The 19,791-nt window shown below is 37.4% G+C and overlaps 1 protein-coding gene across 5 annotated transcripts in view; it reads left to right on the top strand.

Annotated features, from left to right (window-relative positions):
• The window catches only part of LRP1B (LDL receptor related protein 1B), a 1,938,012-nt gene that overhangs the window by 1,355,712 nt on the left and 562,509 nt on the right, over window positions 1-19,791 (top strand). For all 5 annotated transcript variants that reach the window (XM_084800259.1, XM_084800256.1, XM_084800258.1 and 2 more), the window contains 2 exons: window positions 15-109; window positions 16,363-16,512. In XM_084800259.1, the coding sequence (XP_084656385.1) occupies window positions 15-109; window positions 16,363-16,512 (245 nt within the window). The remainder of the gene's footprint in view (window positions 1-14; window positions 110-16,362; window positions 16,513-19,791) is intronic.

The raw sequence follows: 19,791 nt of genomic DNA, 5'->3' as shown, positions 1-19,791 counted from the left end.
TCTTTTGAATAAAGGAAACTGTACTGGACAGATGGAAATACAATAAACATGGCAAATATGGATGGAAGTAACAGCAAGATTCTCTTTCAAAACCAAAAGGAACCAGTTGGTATGTATTTTTTTTTTTAGCATTCATAGTGACAAGTTACTAATGATGTAACCACATGACTTTGAACTAAACCCTGAGAAGATTACAGATTCATAATATAAATTAAATAAGTTGATTTATCCCAGGGAATATGCTTTCTCTGTGAGCTTCTTTTAGTGTGGGGCAGGCGTTGCTATTAAACTTCCTTTTAGCCCACAGACTCTGTGTGGCAGCTTCCTATGTGCACATTGTTACATTTGCTTGTTTCCGCTTGCTCCCCTTCCTTCTCAACTCTGTCACTGCTCTCCCAGATAGCTCCCTTCTCTTTTCATGCAACTTCTTTTCTATTAGAGTTTCCCACCTCTTATCCTAGTTAGCATTCCCAATGTTGCAATGAAAACCAGGACCATAAGCAACTGAAGGAGGAAAGGAGTTACTTTACTTAAACTTCCACATCACAGTCCATCATCAAAGGAAGTCAAAGCAAGAGCTCAAAATAGCAACCTGAAGGTAGAGATTGGTGCAGAGGCCACGGAACAGTGATTCCTATTGGTTTGATCTATAAGGTTTACTCTGCTTAGTTTCTTGTAGAACCCTAGAACCACCCACTCAAAATGGGTCAGGCCCTCCCATATCAATTACTATTTAAGATAATACACCACTGGCTTGCACACAAGCCAGACTCGGGGTGCCTTTTTCCAGCTGAGGTTTTCTCTTCTCAAGTGGCTCTAGCTTATGCCAAGTTGACAAAAAACACCGAACCAGAACACCTCCCTAGGGACCAATTCCTTTCCTCTCATAGGTCCCTCTCTAATATTCATATCATACCCACGTCAATAAATTTAAATACAGCTTCCATGTATGGAAGAAAATGGAATAGTTGTCTTTATGACTCCAGCCTGTTTTACTTTTTGTTCTATCTCTTTTCTTTATTATATTCTTCACAAAGCCATAAAGGCTGAATAAAACGCTGTTCTTTTATATATGATATTTTTATTAGTTTGGTGTTCATGAACCTCCAAAATAATTCTCTGTCTTTGCTATTGTGAGTAGCATAAGATTATATGTAGATATAGATATAGATTTAGATGTAGATACACAAATACCCAGGTATCCCTGTCCTTGCTGATTTAAAGTCCTTAAGGTACGTGTCTAGCAGTGATGTAGCTGAGCCATATCATAGTGCTCTTCTCTTCTTGTTTATATTTTAAATTTTACTTTAATATTATTTATTTTGGCTTTAATATTATTTTATCAATAAATGTATGATGTTATATATGTATATGAGCATGTTCATGTATGAGGGTATGGATATGTGTGTGTTCATGTGTGTGTGTAAATGTGAAGGTCAGAGGTCAACCTCAGATTTTACTCGTTAGAAGCTATGCACTTTGTGTCTAGGCTGGGAGGACCAGAGGCTTCAATGACTAGGCTGAATGGTTAAGGAGCCCTTAGGCAACTCCTGACTCTTCCTCAGCTCTGAGATTGCATATGGACACCAACACACTTGGCTTTTCACTTGGGACTGGGTATTGAATGCTTATTGTGTCAGGCGCTTTACTGGCTGAGCTATCTCCCCAGGAGTTAAAGTGATCTTTATTTACATTTCTCCCATGGTTAAGAGCACTGAACACTTTTCCCACTGTTTGTTGGTAGCTTCTATTTCTTCCTCTGATCAACTCAATTAAATTCATTAGGCTGTGTATTGAGTAGATATTTTAACTTTTTGTTTGATGTTTCAATCAAAGTTACATATATATTCTATATAATAATCCCGTGTCCAAGGGGTAATTGGTAAAAATTTGTTTCCTATGTGTAGCTGTCTCTTCATTCTGGCAGTTGTTTTCTTTGTCATTCCAAAGTTTTCTAATTTTATCAATCCTATTTGTCAATTCTGAAGGTTATTTCCATTTCAGAAGTATAGGTTCAGACCTACACTTGATGTTTTCCTTATATTTTCCTCTAAGGTTTCAGAACTCCAGGTCTTACCTAATATCTATGCTGCATTTTGAGTTCACTTTTTACAGGGAAGAGATATAGATGTGTTACCAGTGTTTTCTACGTTGCTGTCTTGTAGCAATAGTTGTTGAAATGGCTATTTGTTTCTCAGTCTAGGTGAAATGTGTTTCAACAAAGGTCCTCACAACTCCACCAAAACCACTTAAAACTTGGACTATAAATTTAGCATAATAGGAACATATAAATATAAACATATGGGAGTCAATAGCCGGTCTGGGAATAAAGCTCATTAGAACGCTTCTGCTTACCATGTGGTAGGCAAACTTTACACAAGCTATGAGAGATCTCAATGTTATGTCACTAAAAAAAGAAACTGAGGATGGTAGAAAGATGAGTAAACTCCACATGCTTATGGAGTGGCCAATTGTGTAAACATAAATGAATTTCAGAAGTGATCTTCATGTTCGATATAATCCCCATCAAAATTTCCATGACGTTCTGCATACAACTAAATTAAGAGTAAAATTGAGAATTTTTGTGGAAGCATACAAAACCAAAATGGCCAAAGTAATTCGAGCAGAAAGAGCAGATCTGGGTATATCACTGTGCCCAAACCCAATCTATAGCGTAGATCTATGATAACAAAACTGCGTAGTGCTGAAAAAAAAAACAACATGTAGATCAATGGAACAGAATAGAGGATGCACAAATAAGCCTACGAAGTTGTTAGGGGCTCACTGATTGGTTCTAGGACAGTATTTAGCACAAGAGCTAATTAACAAGAGAGAATCCTAAACATTTGCTCAAATATACATGAACATGTGGTTCTTCAAGTGAACATGAATTCCAAAGAAATGATCAAGGATGATACTTACCTTCAAATACAGAAGTTAATTTGGCAGGAACACATGTCAAGGGATATCTGTGCAGTGGCAGTGCTTTGCAGAGGTATTTCTAACAGATATGTGCAGATAGGCTACATGAGACAGAACACAACTTTTGCTTCAGTGGTTTCTGTTTTTGTTTTTTAATTTGAATTCACTGTAACCAAGTTTCCATTTTGTAGTGATCAGGTTTTCCCCACTTTGTTCCATGAAGGGTGAGTGTCATCAAATAGTATTGACCGATTGCTTGTTGCACAAAGGACAAAATAGGTCAGGGGTCAAATGAAAAGTAAATTAGAGTTCCTCGGATGATTTTAGCTAGAAATAATTGATACGTCAATTCATCACAGTTTCTCTGAACTACTGCAGAGGCAAGGAGGAAAGATTTTGTCGTTGACACAGAAAAACAAGTCCTTTTAATAAAAAAGGCATCCTTTGAATCAATAAAAAATTTATAGTCAGAACTCTGAAGACATTCTTGAACTTTTTCTTTAAAACATCTTTGAAATCTCTAAAAATATTTTGAGAGACTTTGTAATAGGTATCTTTGTGCACTAATATAGTTTCTTAGCCTCCACTTTTCTTTTTTCACACTTTTATCTTTTTAAGGCAAGATTATAACACTACATTTATTTGTAATTTCAAATGTCCTTCTAAAAAGACATAATAACTTGACTTTGCTTTTACATTAAATATAAAAATGATAAAAAGATATACAGTAGAAAATCAGTTTGATTTTGAGTTTCATATAGAACATTTTTAAATTAAGAAATGAATTGATATAGCCTGAATTTTTCCATCTTACTCATCATTTTATTTTAAGAATATGGAAATCCACTGACTTGAAGTAGATTATTCTCCATAGTAATAATTTAAAATAGGTTTAGTATCCCAAAGATTGGAAATAATGCTTTTCGTGTAGCCTAAAACCATCAGTTTTGTGTAAATAGTATACTTACTAGCTATTTTCTTTGTACTATTTGTTTTGAGATTTGTACACAGTAGAAATTCAGGCTCCTGTTAGAAATCTGGGGCAGATTGAAATGCAAATCCTTCTGTGAAGAAGGCAGAGCAAAGGAAACTGGGCTGTACAAGGGCCAGCTCCACACAAAGCAGACCTTTCAGACTGAGGAGGTTCATCTGCAGCTTGCCAGAGGCTGCTCAGAGAGTGCAGGGCTGAGAGCTATGGTGAGAAATCCATTCTTTACGCTGTAATTTGGGAATCAGGGGCTGCAGGCAAATATTAATTTATACGCTTGTTTCAGTATTGAAGGCTTTGCCTCCTTTAATCCTGAATAGCCTGACCCCGAGTAAAATATTGAAGTAAGAATTCCACAAAAGTTTGCATGTTACAAAGGATGTTTATTCATCCTTTGCATGGAGGAAGGAAATCGAGGGTGAGAGGGGGAAGGTGAAGGAGCGAGGGCTGAAGGGGGAGGGAAAATAAACAAGGGTGATTGAGAGATGGTGGAGGGGTAGGTCAGTGAGGGAGGGTGAACATTTCTATTTATACTTTGCATTGCTTCCTGGGTTGCAGCACAATGAATGCCGCTTTCACTGCAGTGACAAAATGCTGGGTGCCCATTTGCTTCCAGTTAGTTGTCTCTGACAATAACTTTGAAATAAAGGTTCAAAACAGCACTTCTGCAAACGTTTAAGTTGTTGTACTATTCTGCCTGAGGTTTCCCCTAGCTGCCTGTTGTGAGAACCCTGTCTTGGGCTGCTACATCGTGAACCTTCTTCATCCACTCACTACCAATCCAAAGCGAGTAGCTTGAGTCCCTGAATATCTGACCACAGCAGCAAAAGGAAGCTTCAGAGACACCGATTCTAGAAGGCATTTTGAAACCTTTTACGTTTTAGTAGAATGTGCCTGAGGCAGCATTTGGGAGATGTGGTGCTTGAGATGACGTTTAGGGAGGCAGACGAATCCGTGTTTATTATTCTATTTTGACGATTATTGACAACAGATATGACTTTAATAAATGTCTCACCTTTTCCAGAACCTGTTCCAATTTCTATAAAATGAAGATGTAGGTACTTAGTCTGGGATTGTGTGGAGTTCCAGGTCACCCCAGCAGCAGCTCATGTTCCAACAGTTAGTGTTCCAGTACATTCTGATTCATGCCCTGCGACATTAAACCACTGCTCTTCATAGTATAAAAATCTTGGAAGTGGCACCATTCTCTAATAAGACAATAAGAATACATATATGTAGCGTGTCCATGGCTAAAACCAGTGAGGTGAAAATCAGACCTGATGAAACCTTCTTAGTATTCAATTCTGTATAATGGGTCTGAGTGTGTGGCCTACCACTTTTTTGATGAAAAACCAGTGACTTGAGATGTGATCAAAACTACCTTGCTTTTTACAGCATCTGAGTTTCTTGCTTCTACTGGCACAGAAAGTAAAATTTATCTTAGTGTTAGAAACACATCAGAAGAGTGAGGGCAAAGTTTAAATGATAACTCAAGTGTAGAGAAATGGTTACTGCACGTCCAGTTAGTCACTTGGCTTGGATGTGGACTGCAGGAAGATTTTTAAGAGAGGTATTGTGGAATCATTTGATGCTTTCTTGTAAAAAAAATTTGTATCCTTCACTAAGTTTCTAGAGTGAGTAATTCTATTACCTACAAAATTTTTAAAGGCTTAAAAAATGTCTTTATGTTATTATTTTTTTATAATCCTGGAAATTAAATTTAGAGACTCACACAGGTAGGGCAAGAGGTCTACTACTTACCTAAAGCTAGCCTGTATTTAACATCTTTTTCTTCTTGGACTAAATTTTTTGGGGAGTAGCACTGTTACAGTACTGAAGTCTAACAGTAAAGCCACATTTATGTAGACAACAGATACGGTTTGGGCTTGGGCGGCCATTTACAAAATTAATCCTTTCTTTCATAGATCCTGATATTTTACAAATTATTTTTAAATGTTTTAATATATTCTTGTTAAAGAAATTTGTGCATCACTACATTATTTTCCAGCCTGTTTCTGAATATCATATTCACACTTTTCAGAGGTTTAGAAGAGAAACAATGCCATTATTTTTCCTTCTTTATGCATGTACAGCTTGGGGGGGGGGAGTGAGAAAGAGATAGGCAGTCCAACAGAGACAGACAGAAAAGGATATAGATATTATTTGATTATTGCCAGGAATTTTCATGGATCCTGATTAGAAGAAGGGAGGAATAGCTAACAGCCTTTGATGGCCTGTGAGGAGGGAAAAGTATAGAAATGACCAGGCAAGTGCTGGAAGTGCAGGTCAGACACAGATTTCTTCTTACAGATACCACAATTCTGTTCAATGTAGTCTTCCAGATCATCCCAAGTTTTGAGGATATTTTCTTTTTTAAGTATGCTTGATTAATGATGATAAACACATCTACAAAATGCTTCCTCAGCAATTTCCAGGTTCATACTTAATAGAGTTATATGTTCTGAAAAGAAACTGTATGTTACCCATTCCCACACTGGTCCATATGCACAAACATATGTTTCTATACTTAGGTATTTGTGAATGTAGCCACTGAAGTATGGTAATCTACACATTGATCTCCGTAAACTTTTACACAAGTTTTTAAAGAAGTAATATTAACTGGATATGATAGACGAACAACAATGCATGTTGTAGTCATGCTTTCTGAATGGAAGGTGATAACTTATTTTATTATATTGAGTTTACCATATGTCAACTTTAATGCTGAACATTATGTAAATTATCTAAATATGTTCCTTTTAGATCAAGAAAAGCAATAGTGTTTGAAAGAGTGTTTTTACTAGAAGTCACAGAAGTACGTGTGTATTGAAATTTAAAGAATGAGAGAAAGAGGGAGAAAGCAGTGGAAGGAAGAAAGGAAGGAAAGAGAGAGGGAGGGAGGCAAGGAAGCAAGGAAAGAGGGAAGGAGGCAAGGAAGGAAGGAAAGAGGGAAGAAGGGATGGAAGAAAGAAAGGAGGGAAGGAAGGAAGAAAAGAGAGAGGGAGGAAGGCGAGGAAGGAGGGAAGGAAGAAAGGAAGGAAAGAGGGATGGAGGAAAGGAAGGAAGAAAAGAGAGAGGGAGGGAGGCAATGAAGGAAGGAAGGAAAGAAAGAGGTAGGGAATGAGGGAAGGAAGGAAAGAGAGAGAGAGGGAGGGAGGAAGGGAGGGAAGGAAGGAAGAAAGGAAAGAAGTAGGAAAAGAAGGAAGGAAGAAAGAAAGAAAGAAGGAAGCCTACCAGCCTCACATTCAACTCACGCTGCTTCAGTATGAATTCTTATATACTAGGTAGCTTCTTTTCAGAAAGCACTGTGGATAGTTCAAAAACAGACTACAGAGCACCTACTAGGTAACATTTACATCTTAATGAAAAAAGACGGAGGAGATTGGGGGCGGGGTATCCACACCTTGTGTGTGCTTATGTGGAGGCGTTTCTAAAAAAACGAAAGACAGATTTAAACTCCTACAGTTTATTGGGTGACAAACAAGATAGATCAGGACAATTTCTTCGTTGTTTGTCATTTGAACTAAAATAGCAGTGGGACCAGTGTGAAGTCCTATTTGATTCTCTTGCCAGTCAGGCACTAACCATAAAAACTACTTTTCCACGGATTTTCCTTTGTCTAGATGTCTTCCATCCTCTTTAACTGATTTGTGAATCAAGTGTTTCTGCTTTCACAAGTCTTCTTTACCTTCCTGACTGGGCTGAAACCTCTTCAAATTGACATTGCTAATGTTATTTATTTTGCCTATTTATTTGGGTTTGTCGTTGTGTCAGGAGCTTAGCTCAATGGTTGGCACAGGAAGACATTTTCAGTAAATATATGTTCCGTTTATTCACGAGCAAGAAGCACGTAAGTCTAATAGATTTGTACTATGCGGCCATTTTCTTAAATAATGGTGCGAGAAATTATAAACAGCAAATGCATGTTTCGATTGCAAGGGGAAAGCAGAAACACTTGGTCTCCAAACTTTCTGTGGGCTTGTTTTGTCCTGATTCCTCTCCCTCCATTGTTACATTCATACCCAGTTGGCTTCGATTAAGCCCTCACCAGAGCTATCCCACACAATAAAACAATAGGCTGAGACCGCACTGAGCTACTTATCTTCTTATTGACAAAGCCTCATAGCACAGGAAATAAGAAAAAGAAACATGATCTTAGTACAATAATCTCTCATTTATACCAATCCTATTAGTTGTAATATTCTTATCTTTCTCAGCAGGCATCACAGTGCTTGAAATAAATTCAAGGCGTGGTACATATTATCTGATCTTCTTTTATCATTAACATATTAACCATGATTTTCTGAACCATTTCTTAAAATCTGTTTAATAATTCATAACATTTACTAACTCAGACAAAAATGATAAGTTATTTCAGAATGTTGTATTCTTTTTTTTAAAAAAAATCAGTATAATTGCTTTTTCTTGTATTTGTGAAATATCTAAGTTTATGAGGCAAGTAACTTGACAAAACAGGTTTGTACTTCTACATTAAAAAAAAAAAAACTCTTTAATATAAAGTCAAGTTTAAGCTGTATGAGGAAATAGTTCTCAAAGAATCCATGCTGTGGGTACTTCACTTGGAAAATGCCTTCAGAACTAGTCCCCTGAGACTTCCTAAATTGGAAGTCTATGGTATTGTGAATGCATGTATTAGTTTGTGAAAAAATACGTAGAAAACATTTGTGCTGGAGCACATGATATTTAATAACATGAAATACATCATAAGGACATTTATTGCTGCATCCTTTACTCACACTCTTACTCATTGCAAGAAGTTAGAGCTATTATTTAATAATGAGTCTTTCTGAGTAAATTCTAGCTACTTTGCCTTCCTACTACTTTCTTCCCACAATATCCATGAAAAGAACGAAGTGAGTAGGGCAAGAAAAGCCTCTGTTTGGTGATTGCCCTCTCTTGGAAAATGCTGCCCTGATTTATTTAATATTGCAGAATATGACGTGCAGATCCAGTGTCGGTATAGGAGCCTTGGCTTCTCACAAGCCTTAGCAGCACTTCCTTCCAACCACAAAGCTATGCTTTTGTGTTCACCCCAGTCTGGGTTCTCTGATCGGGTATAAGCTCTTACTCTGTAATTAAATATGGGCGCAGTAACTCATATCTAAGCACAGTGAATACGCAAGTGCTTGCGACCTTCTTTATGTCAATGACACGCAGCAGCCATTTCCTAGAGGGCCGATCATCTCATGAGTTCAGTGACTGTCAGTTGTTGAAAAGCAATGAGTGTTTGAAACAAAAGTTTAAGCTAAGAATCAAACCAAATGTTTGCAAAGTCATACTCAGCCTTCACCATGATGCTGGGCCCACAGAAGCTGATTTCATTGTGTGTCATTTCACTGCGATTCATTCATCTGACTTGAAAAGAAGAGCAGAAAAAAAAAATCATAGGATTCCTTGAAACATAGACAGGGAAAAGAGACTTTTCCATAGCCTTGCTACCTCTGGGGCATGCAGGCCAATTAGGGCACAGCAGAGGGCTTTTGGAGCATGCAAAACCACGAGAAAATACTCACTTGTCTGCATATTGTGAGTCACAGTTCATTATCCCTGAAGCCTTACATGCTAGTTTTAAACTGTGAGAAATTGACACCCTGGACTTTCTTGTGTTTTATTGTAATTCACTGATTCCTTTGTTTGATTGCTGCTCCATTTGAATGTGTGATATAATTAACATAAAAATGTATAATCATATCAAAATATCAAACTCGTATTTTATTTGCGTGTGTCAATAGAGAAGGGGTAAATGCAGCCTTCAACAGTTTAAGCTGAATAACTTTATTCCTTTTAAATACGAACCAATATTTCAATTATCTATTGTTTAACTAAATATTAAGAATTGAATGGAAGTTTTTGAATTGAATTATTATGTAGCCTTGGATGAATTAAGTGCTTAGAGCACTTAACACGATTTTAATGTGGCATGTAAAGTAATTTCTATGACTAAAATATAATCACATTATGAATGTTATCCTGTAAGCCTCAAAATAAAACAAAACAACAACAAAACAAACACATGAGCAAACAAAAAACAAAGTAGTTTGACTTGCCTGTCAGTGTTAACCTTCATGTGCTTTGTATACAGAAGACAGCTTGGTCGGGCCTGACCTGAAAGCCTTCTTTCTTGAGGACTAGCTTTTATGCTACAATGGTAACATCTGAGCATCTAAACTAGGGAAACAACCCATAGTCTACCCAGCTATGATGCCTATGAACCACAATGACCAGTATGCCACTATAACCCAAAGGGTGCAATAGTGACACACAGACCTTGGTGCTAATCAACTTTAAATTGGACTTATGGCACACTCAACATGTTTGACCCTAGACACCTAGCTACTTGGAGCTAGTGAAGCCGTGGATATCCTAGGAGAACCTAAAACCACTTCTTTACAAAACCAGCATATTCCCTAACTACATTATAAATATTTCTCTTTATGCCTACAAAAAGTATAGTTCTCGTCCCTTATCCATGAAACTTTGTAATAGATAGAGAGTATTACAGAAACCATGACCAATCAAAATGCAGAGTTGCTCAGGCCAGCCTCAATGGAAATATCCACCATATTATTCCCAAACCGAAGGCTCAGGAAACAGAAGTGGGCAGAGAGATTTTAAAGGCCAGTGGAATAGGAAATTTACTGTGAGGTTGTGTTTACTGGGAATATCAGAGAGCTTACATCCCTAGAGACTGAACAAAATGATTGCCTAAATGTCACCTCAGCAAAGGACTAATACACATAATAAGATAGAAAGGGAAAGCCCAAAAGGCCTCAACCCTAGAGAAAGTACTACAGAGAACTAAGGAAATCTGAGAGCAGGAGAAAATAGTTTTCTTTGAGGCAGAGCATACCAATTTGTACGAAGGTATCAAATAGTCAGCCCTGAAAAACATATACCCACAAATAACATTAAACAGACCGAGCAGGTAGTATTTATATATTTAGGAATCCACATGTATGTTTTTAAATATTCATGTACATGTAACCCCATTTAGTAAAAAAAAAGGGGGGCCATGAACTTGAAAGGGAACAAGGAGTGGACACATGAGAAAGTTGAAAGGAGTAAAGGAAATGGAGAAATGATATAAATGTAGCATCAAAAATATTTAAAAATTGATTCCAAGGGCTCTCCTATAAACTTTAATGTTCTCCAGTTGGAACATTATGCCGAATAAAAGAGTGCAATGCCACAACCAAGACAGCTACTGTAATATTTTTCCAGTCTTAATTCTAGTAGTTCATTATGGTCTGTAAGATGTTATCTTGTGTGCAGATGGCTGGATCTCGAAGCACAACAACTCTTCACCTCCATCTTCTGTGATCACATCCACTTCCCTCCTGCTAGAGCACCTCTGCTTCCCCATGTAGAACTGATGCTCTGTAGTGTGGTGGTGTAAGCTTTTGAGTTTGGATTTTCTGGCAGATTTCTTTCTGTAGACTCTCTGATACTGTCTTATTTGCAACAACAGTTTGCTCTTGTTTTGTCCGTGACCCTAGCGTAACGGCAGTGTTTACAGTTCTGGAAGTTATGATTTAACCACTATCCATATTCAACTGCAAGTTATTTGTTTGTGAAGTTTTGTTATTTTTCTAGTCTGGATTCCCAGGTGTCCACTCGTTGAGTCTTTTGCTGAGAATATACTTAGGTTTTAGGTATTTGTTCCTTTTTGTGTGTATGTGTGTAGTATGTTTGTATGTGTATGAGCACTTTTGTGCACTCAGGTGAATGTGTGCTTGTGTGTGAGTGAATGTGTGTGTGCATGTGTATGTGTGTTTGTGTGCGAGGGTTTGAAGTTTGCACTGTCTTCTTTGATCATGCTTCACTTCCTTTATTAGACAAGGTGTCTTGGCAGTGTTGGGATTGCTGGCATCAGTCATGTCTGCTGGGCTTTATCTGAGTTCTGAGGATTGTAATTCCTGGTCTTACTCTCGTGGGTCGAAAGCCCATGCCTCTGAGCCGTCGGCTCACCCCTGCACTTGGCTTTTACAGCTATTCCTACTGGTGTCCCACAGTTCTAGCATTTCGCATTCCCAGCTGGAGCCTGTTGGTGATTAGCAGTTAGCTTCCTCCGTAACTTTTAGTTCAGCCATTCTGATCAATGGATAACGGTATCTATTGTAATCTAAATTTGAATTTTTGATGGTATTGAACATCTTCTTGAGTGCCCATTTGCCATCTGTGTATTGTCTTCCGTTTGAGTTTTACCGTGCTTTTGTATCACTTCTTAGACGGTTGAATCTGATACTTCTGTTGTTGCTTGTTGCACGTTGTTGGGCATGCGAGTTACGCGTGCTCCAGATGCAAATGTGCCTTTTACCACCTTTCATAGTGCAACGTTGTCAAGTTTCTGCTTTATAGTTGAAAATGATGCACAATTATGCAGACTGATCTTTGTTTTGTTGTGTTGCGTGTGTTTGAGAGAGGGGTCCAGGCTGGTTTTGAACATTATCCTCCTATTCACATTCCTGAGACCTGGGATTTTGTGTAGATTCCAGCATAGCTGAGAAAGGTTATCTATCCATAATAATTAAAATTAGGCCCTGTGATTACAAGAGACATGAGTTCAAGGTTTCAGCTTTAAATGTGTATAAGGAAACATGCTTATAGCAAATACCTGGCCTGTATTTATAGTGTTCTATGAACTAGGCACCATCATGTATATGCACTTGTGTGTGTGCATATGTGTGTGTGTGTGTGTGTGTGTATGTGTGTATTTTGTGCACATGAGTGAGTGTGGAGCATATTATACCTGGGTATTATCCTCCCAGATCTGGCCACCATGCTTTTGAGACAGGGTTCTCTCTCAGTGGAACCTGTAATTCATGAATTACCCTTGACTGGCTGGCCCATGAGCAGCAATCTGCAGCAATCTGGCTGTCTTCACTTTCCCAGCCTTGAGGTTATAAGCATGCTCCACAAGATAAAAAGCACCTAGCTTTTTAAAATGGGTGCTGAGGATGACCCATGCTCTTGTTCTCATGTGAGTAGCACTTTAGGAGCAGTCGAGCAACATCCCATGCCCATTGTGCTATTACTAACTGACTTTGGGAAAATGAGTTCATCTAGGTACACCACTGCAGACTTGCGCCTGCTATTTTCATTACGTAAGAGAACAGTCTTTCAACAGAAAGAATGCTTAGATTTCACCACTATATTCATTAAACTTAACATTACAAGTCTTCCCAGGAGGTACAGAGTGATCCATGAAGATGCAGTGGACAAGCAGTCAGGCTTGTGTTGTCTCCACAGTGTCATCAGCCATGGTATCAGAGCTAAAGAGATAATAATTAGACACCCGAATTTGATTTTTTGGTTGATACCTGAGTTTCGGTGGTTTTTTTTGTTTTGTTTTGTTTTGTTTTGTTTTGTTTAATAATGTTACAGATAAGGATAACTTACAATCAGGGAGGAGAACTTTGAAGTAATGTTTGGCATGTGATAGACAATGTTAAGTAATTTACATCTCTCCAAAGTCTTAGTATTAAAAATACCCTTAAATACTTTCACATTTTAATTGTGATTCCTTAGATACAGATTTATTTTTGTGTCTTTAAAGATGAAAATACACAAAGCACATAAAATGAATTATGCTGTAATAATTGTTAAAATACTTAAAACATTATTAATGATAAAGGAAATATATAAATATGTTGTTTAAAAGCACTGTGCTATTTTTATATACAAATATATATATTATGTCTTTTATGTAAGATATTATATTAGTTTGGTAAATTATATTCTTTCAAAAAATTAATATCTCCTAGAAATTTGTTTTAAATATTTGAAGAAAGTTTATTTAGAATATAGTAAGGAACACAAGAATCAGATATCAATTTGACTTTTATATTAATAAGAGTGACAGAGAAAGGCAAGTTGTTTGCTTAACATTTTTCAATTTCGGTGATGACTTTTTCCTTCCTTTCTCTTGCTGTGTTGCTTACTTTAGGTTTCCTTTTCTGATAACCAGGCCTACATGATCTTAGAGAGTATTCTATAGAAGGAGATTATAACAAAATTTGTGCTTTTTAACAGAGTCTCTTAATATTTTTACTCATTTTGTTATAATAAAATCATAAACATAAATATCACACATCTTTGGATAAGCAAGTGTTTGCGTGGCTTCCTTAATCAAGCTATATGATGTATTTATCTGTGAAGATGTTAAATTTAAGTCAACAAATCTGCATACCTTCTAGTGAAGCATAATTACACTCCTCTACATACATTCTAGGAAAGCATTGTAAGCACTTCCTCATTTGGCAGTTGCTTTCACATTTTAGCACCATTGGCTAATTTGTGACTGTGTTAAATGGCTACTGCTTCACTGATGAATGATTTATCCTTTGAAATATTAACAAAATATGATATGTTCAAATTTTTTCAGAAGTATATATGTCAGTTTTTAGGCATCTTATACTTTTTATAATACATTTAATTAAATATCCATTTTCTGTTCACAGATTATCTTTTTTTGCATTCCATACAATCAACTGATTGTGACAGAGCCCCTTTCCCGTGTACACACACTACCCAGAAGCAGAGATTGAGTAATAAACCCTGGAGTTCAACAGCCCATCTGTCATTTCATTTTCTGCTGACTTCCATGTCATACAACACATACAAGAGAGACTGCAGAAGATGCAGTGCCTGAGAAAGTGGTTTGGTAATTGTGGATTAACTTGGAGTCACTCATACTCAGCATGAAAGCTCACCCTCTCTCCCAAAAGGAGATTAAGGCAACTTAAACAATACATCCTCTAAGTATAGCTAGGCAAGAGTATTGATCTCAATATTCTAGGTGAAGGATATAATAGATTTGTCTATCAATGCTGGACTAAAACTAATAGTGTAGATGCAACGCTTTTACGACTAGTGGAGAAGGCTCACAAATCTGACTCCTTGATTTTTTTTTTTTTTTTTTTTTTTGCAGCCAAAGCCAAGACAGAAATATGATCAGTTAAAATTTTATATTTCCCATATATAGCTTTTTCTGGCACATGGCCCTGAAAGAAATGTGTCCCATGAGTACACAGATAAAGAGGTCAAAATATGATGTACTGCCTTCAGACACTACATCTTAGGAAGCTGAGCAGTGGCTTTCCTGTGTGTAATTGTAACAGTTCTCTCCTTCCAACCAAGGGCAAAACGCCAACACTAAGTCCTGCTGGGGGATCTTGAGGGCAGAAACAGCCATCTAAAAATGCAGCTCTCTGGTGTCTTGGCTGTCATCAGGTGCAAAGTAGAGCCTTGAGGACATAGACAAACTGCTCATTTTAGAAAGGATTCTCTATAAATGTGCGTGTTTATTTAATTCTTTGTGCTACCTTAATAGAATTCGACAGAGAGCTAAGAAAGGGGCAAGTGCTGCCAATTATAAAAATTCAGTTGAGTTATCTGATTTTTACCGGACAAGGCATATCCAACTGGCATAGAGCCTATAGAAAGGCCACGCTGATTCTCTTAAACAAATTTCCTGGTGAAGACATTCAACACCAACACCTGACCATATTATTATTATTATTGTTAGTAGTAGTAGTAGTAGTAGTAGTAGTTCTTATTATTGTTGTTGTTGTTGTTGTAGTTGTTGTTTTCTTAACTAGTAGTTAAAATAAATCATCTGATGTGGCCATAGGAAACAATACATAAAAACTATATCTCTATGATGCCTGATCTTTTGCACTGTGGTTTTTTGTTTTTTTTTTTTTAATCTCTCCTGATTCTCCCAGAAATAGACACAGTCCAGAGATAAAATATCGTGCAGGTGAGCAGTGGTTCTTGGTGAGTGGAACAGCACTGATATCTTAGTGCTACCCTGGCTGTTGACTCACCGGAGTCAAGAATGGTTACAGTTAAATCTCACGTTCTTAGTGCATTTGAATTCCTGTCATCCTTCCTACCTTCTCTCTCTCTCTCTCTCTTTTTATCTTTCCCCTTGGTCGTCTTTCTGTTGTTTGTTTGCTTTGAAGGAACTGTTTGTGTCTTATTTATACTCTTTTGGTCAATTGCAGGAACCGTTTGCTGCAACACTTAAATATGTGTCCCTAAGCTTCTGCACAGTGGCTTTGGTGGCCTACATAGATGCACAGGGACATTGATTCAGTGTGAACTGTGATTGTTTGGGACATGGCAGCAGAGAGCACACAGATCTCTTAGTTTCCTGGGTATTAGTTTCCTTACCTGTAAAACGGAGGCGCCATTCCTCTCAATAACATCATTACTGTTACCAGTATCTACTGTGAAGTTGCCTATAAAAGTCTAATGCTCTCAGCCACCTAAGACACCTTATATCTAGCTTCTCATTAGCCAAGTCTTATTTTCCAAGACCAAAATGTGAATTTCCAACCTATTTTTCCCTCTAATCAAGAGATGGTAAGTGAAAATTGCCATCTGACTGACTGTTATTATGTTTAAGTTGTTTCATTTAATTACAGGTCTGTCGATAGACTACATTGAAAATAAGCTGTATTGGATCAGTTCTGGAAATGGAACCATAAACCGATGCAACCTGGATGGTGGTAATTTAGAAGTAATAGAGTCAATGAAAGAAGAATTAACAAAAGCTACAGCCTTAACCATCATGGGTGAGTGCAGTGCTTCTGCAGTGAGGCTGAATCTTATTGACTAGGAGTTGATTAATTATGACCTACTGAAATCCTAGCAAAGTTGCTGTTTCATTTGCATCAATGACACATGCAGTCTGAACATCTTTGTGACTTTTCTTCCTTATTATTTTTTTTTAAACTTTCAAAAACACACTTTTGTGATCATCCAGATCAGGCACTTAGTGCTGGTATTAAAACTAACCTTACTTAGTATAACTAGCAAACAGGGACTTGAAAGTATAGAAATTCTACTTGCTATAGTATTTCTGCCATTCCACCTGTCCATAAATCTATTATAAAGTGTGGGGAGGTTTCTTTTTGGCCTCTTTTGGCAATTATTGTTCATGACAACATGTACAAATGATACGATACAACTTATTGATGGAGAAATATTTTAAAATTTATTTCCTAGGCCACTATGTTATGCTACCCTCTATTTCCACTCCTAAAAATGAATTTATAAAAGGATAGATGTGATAGCATATGTCTTTTCTCCAGCACATAGAAGGCTGAGGAAGACTCTGCCTTCAAGCCTAGCCTGGGCTACCTAGTGAGTTTGAGAGCAGCAAGTGCTGTGCCACCTACCTAGTGAGTCAGACTATGTTATGCTATAATGAGAGCTCTCACTTAAAAGGCTCAATGATCATGATGAAAATTTGCATTATTTAAAACAAACAGTGTCTCACTTTCTTGTAAAGAAGACAAAAAGGAGATTGTTTTCACTTGTCACTGAGTGTTGTTAAATATATAAACATATTTAAAAAAACTACGGGCAGTGTACATGAATTTCTATTCATGCTGATTTTTAAAAAAATGTTAAATTAAGATACCATCTTTCTCTAGTTTTATATTCTGAGATTTTAAGGGGGCAATTTAAGGGGCAGGTGTCCAGGCAGGCAGGGAAGTAGACCTGTGAAGGGATGAGAATGAAAACCTAATCCAGACTTATTTCATCAACCTGGTCACTAATGCCAGGGAGTTCATTGTAGGCATAACTTAAAACACAGTGAAATTTGGAAAAGTTCTCCGAGCAACTTTCATTCCAATTCCAGGAACACAATAAAGCTTAAGCTGTGACTACATAGATAGTCCACGTAACTGTAATTGGGTTATATAGCTAAGATGTCCTAGAATATACTGTGGTCCCTGACCAAGAGAGCATAGAGATCAGCAAGCTACGAAGTAAAGTGTATATGATATCTCCAAAAAAGAATGGATCCAGGAAGGGAAGAGTCTGGAATAATTATCCGGCATGACTTGGGTAAGGTCTGCCTTTGTAGCAGAAGGTGGGTGAGGTCTGTGTCCACAGATAGAAACAACTCACCAAGACATTAATAGAATCTACTCCTAGCCTTCTGAGGAAGAAAATGGGTACTTGATCTCCTCCACTGAGAAACGTCCCTGGGTTTTTAACGCTCCTGGTTTCAGCAGTGATCTGAGCACACAAGGACCTTTACACCTCCAACAAGCTTTTCAGTGGCTTTTCTTCTGATGCTCTTTCTGTTCTCTAGCTTACTTATTGACACCTTTTTTCCTCAATTATTTCTTTAACTTGAGATTTTTCAAAACGAAAATTTTCCTCAGGAAAGGTATTTATACCTATAAGTGAAGGATCACTGATTTCTTATTTTCTGGCATGTTGGGGGATCTTCTACGCCATTCATATGTGCTATTAGTCAAGCTTAATGTTCTTTTGACATGATGAATAATAGAACAATCATAAAGGAATACGGTCTTATTTTGGCTCTTGGTTTCAAAGATTCACTTTATTGAGGCTAACTGCACTGATTTTTGGATTGTGCTGGATATGATGACCTCATGGCAGGGAGAAGCAGCAACACAGTGGCAGCAGGGCAAATCAGAGCATTCAAGGACAAACCCCCAGTGAGCCTGTTGGATCATGATGATGGCCCACTATCACTTTCTTGTCCATTCTGATTGTGAATAATCTGTGGATTATTTGTGACTCTTCAAGATCCAATGCTTTCTGGAAAAAAACAGGACAGAAATGCCCACTGCTTGTTCTCGATTAATCTCCTAAGAATTTACTTCATTCAGGGTGCCCAGTGCACAGTGTCACACAGCAAAGTGTTGGCATTGTTCTCCTTGCATATGTACAGACATACAATCATGTGATGAACATACACAGATATACTCACATCACATATATACATACAAAACACTCATGAATGATTCCAAGGTTGATAAAAAAAACTATACTATATATTCCCCCTTGCGCTTGTATATACACAGACACATAAACACAAACTGTATCCAAGGCTCACTTTAAGGTTGAAACTTAACAATTGTCCCTAAGGATAATTTTTGTTTGCTTGGTGTTGTGAGACAAGGTCTCACCCAAGATTGGCCTCCAACTCACCATAACTTTTGGTCCTTGATCCTCCTGCATCTATACCCCGAAGGCTATATTAGCAAGTGTGTGCTACCCACTGCCTTCTACATGATGGATCTGTTACTTATATGACCCAGCATTGTCAAAGCAACAGTAACATGTTCTTCCATGGGTACTTTTGCATATGTTAAACTTCAAGTGAAAAATATGAAAATCGGAAAGTCTCAGAATAATCATTTGCATCGTGTTCAAAGTTTAATTGCTTCATAACTTATAAAATCAAACCAAATTATCAAACATTATTTAGACAATCAACAAATGAGAAAAAACGTTAAAAATGTCATAACACATCAAAAATTGACCTTTTATTCCCCCAATATTATGCACTATATATGATATAATAGCATGTATTATACTATAAAAGCGATGACATTTTGATAAATTAAAGACTTCAGTAGCTTCCACTTCTACTGGCCCTACTGATCCATTTGTGAGTAGGAAACCAATGCAAAACATACAGAACTTGATATTGTGGATACAATCTCAAAAAATGGAGTAAGTCCTCTATTTTGGCAAAAATGAGCATAGTAGTTTTGTTCACTTACAGTGTGGAAGAAATGTTTGGATGGTTGAAAAACCCTCGGTTGTGTCAGCACTGTAGATCCTCTCAGAACAGGAGTTGGGAAACACTGAAGGCCCTTAACAAAGAATGGCTGTGTGTGTCTGCTCCTCCCCAACAGCAGGGTTTGACTTAAGTAAGTTGAAGGAGACCCCCTAAAAATCTCTGAGGAGCACACTCACTGCTCTTACCAGCTTATGTGCCCAAATGTAAAGACCACAATTAAACAGAAGTGGCATGGGGATTTTTCAGTTCCCCAGCAAGCTCTGGTCTCACATTCTGGGCA

Source organism: Acomys minous (genome assembly GCF_964271855.1).
Source record: "Acomys minous genome assembly, chromosome: 10".
In the NCBI taxonomy this organism is placed as follows: Eukaryota; Metazoa; Chordata; class Mammalia; order Rodentia; family Muridae; genus Acomys; species Acomys minous.
Note: the sequence above shows the minus strand (reverse complement) of the source record. Positions and strands in the feature narration are given on the sequence as shown.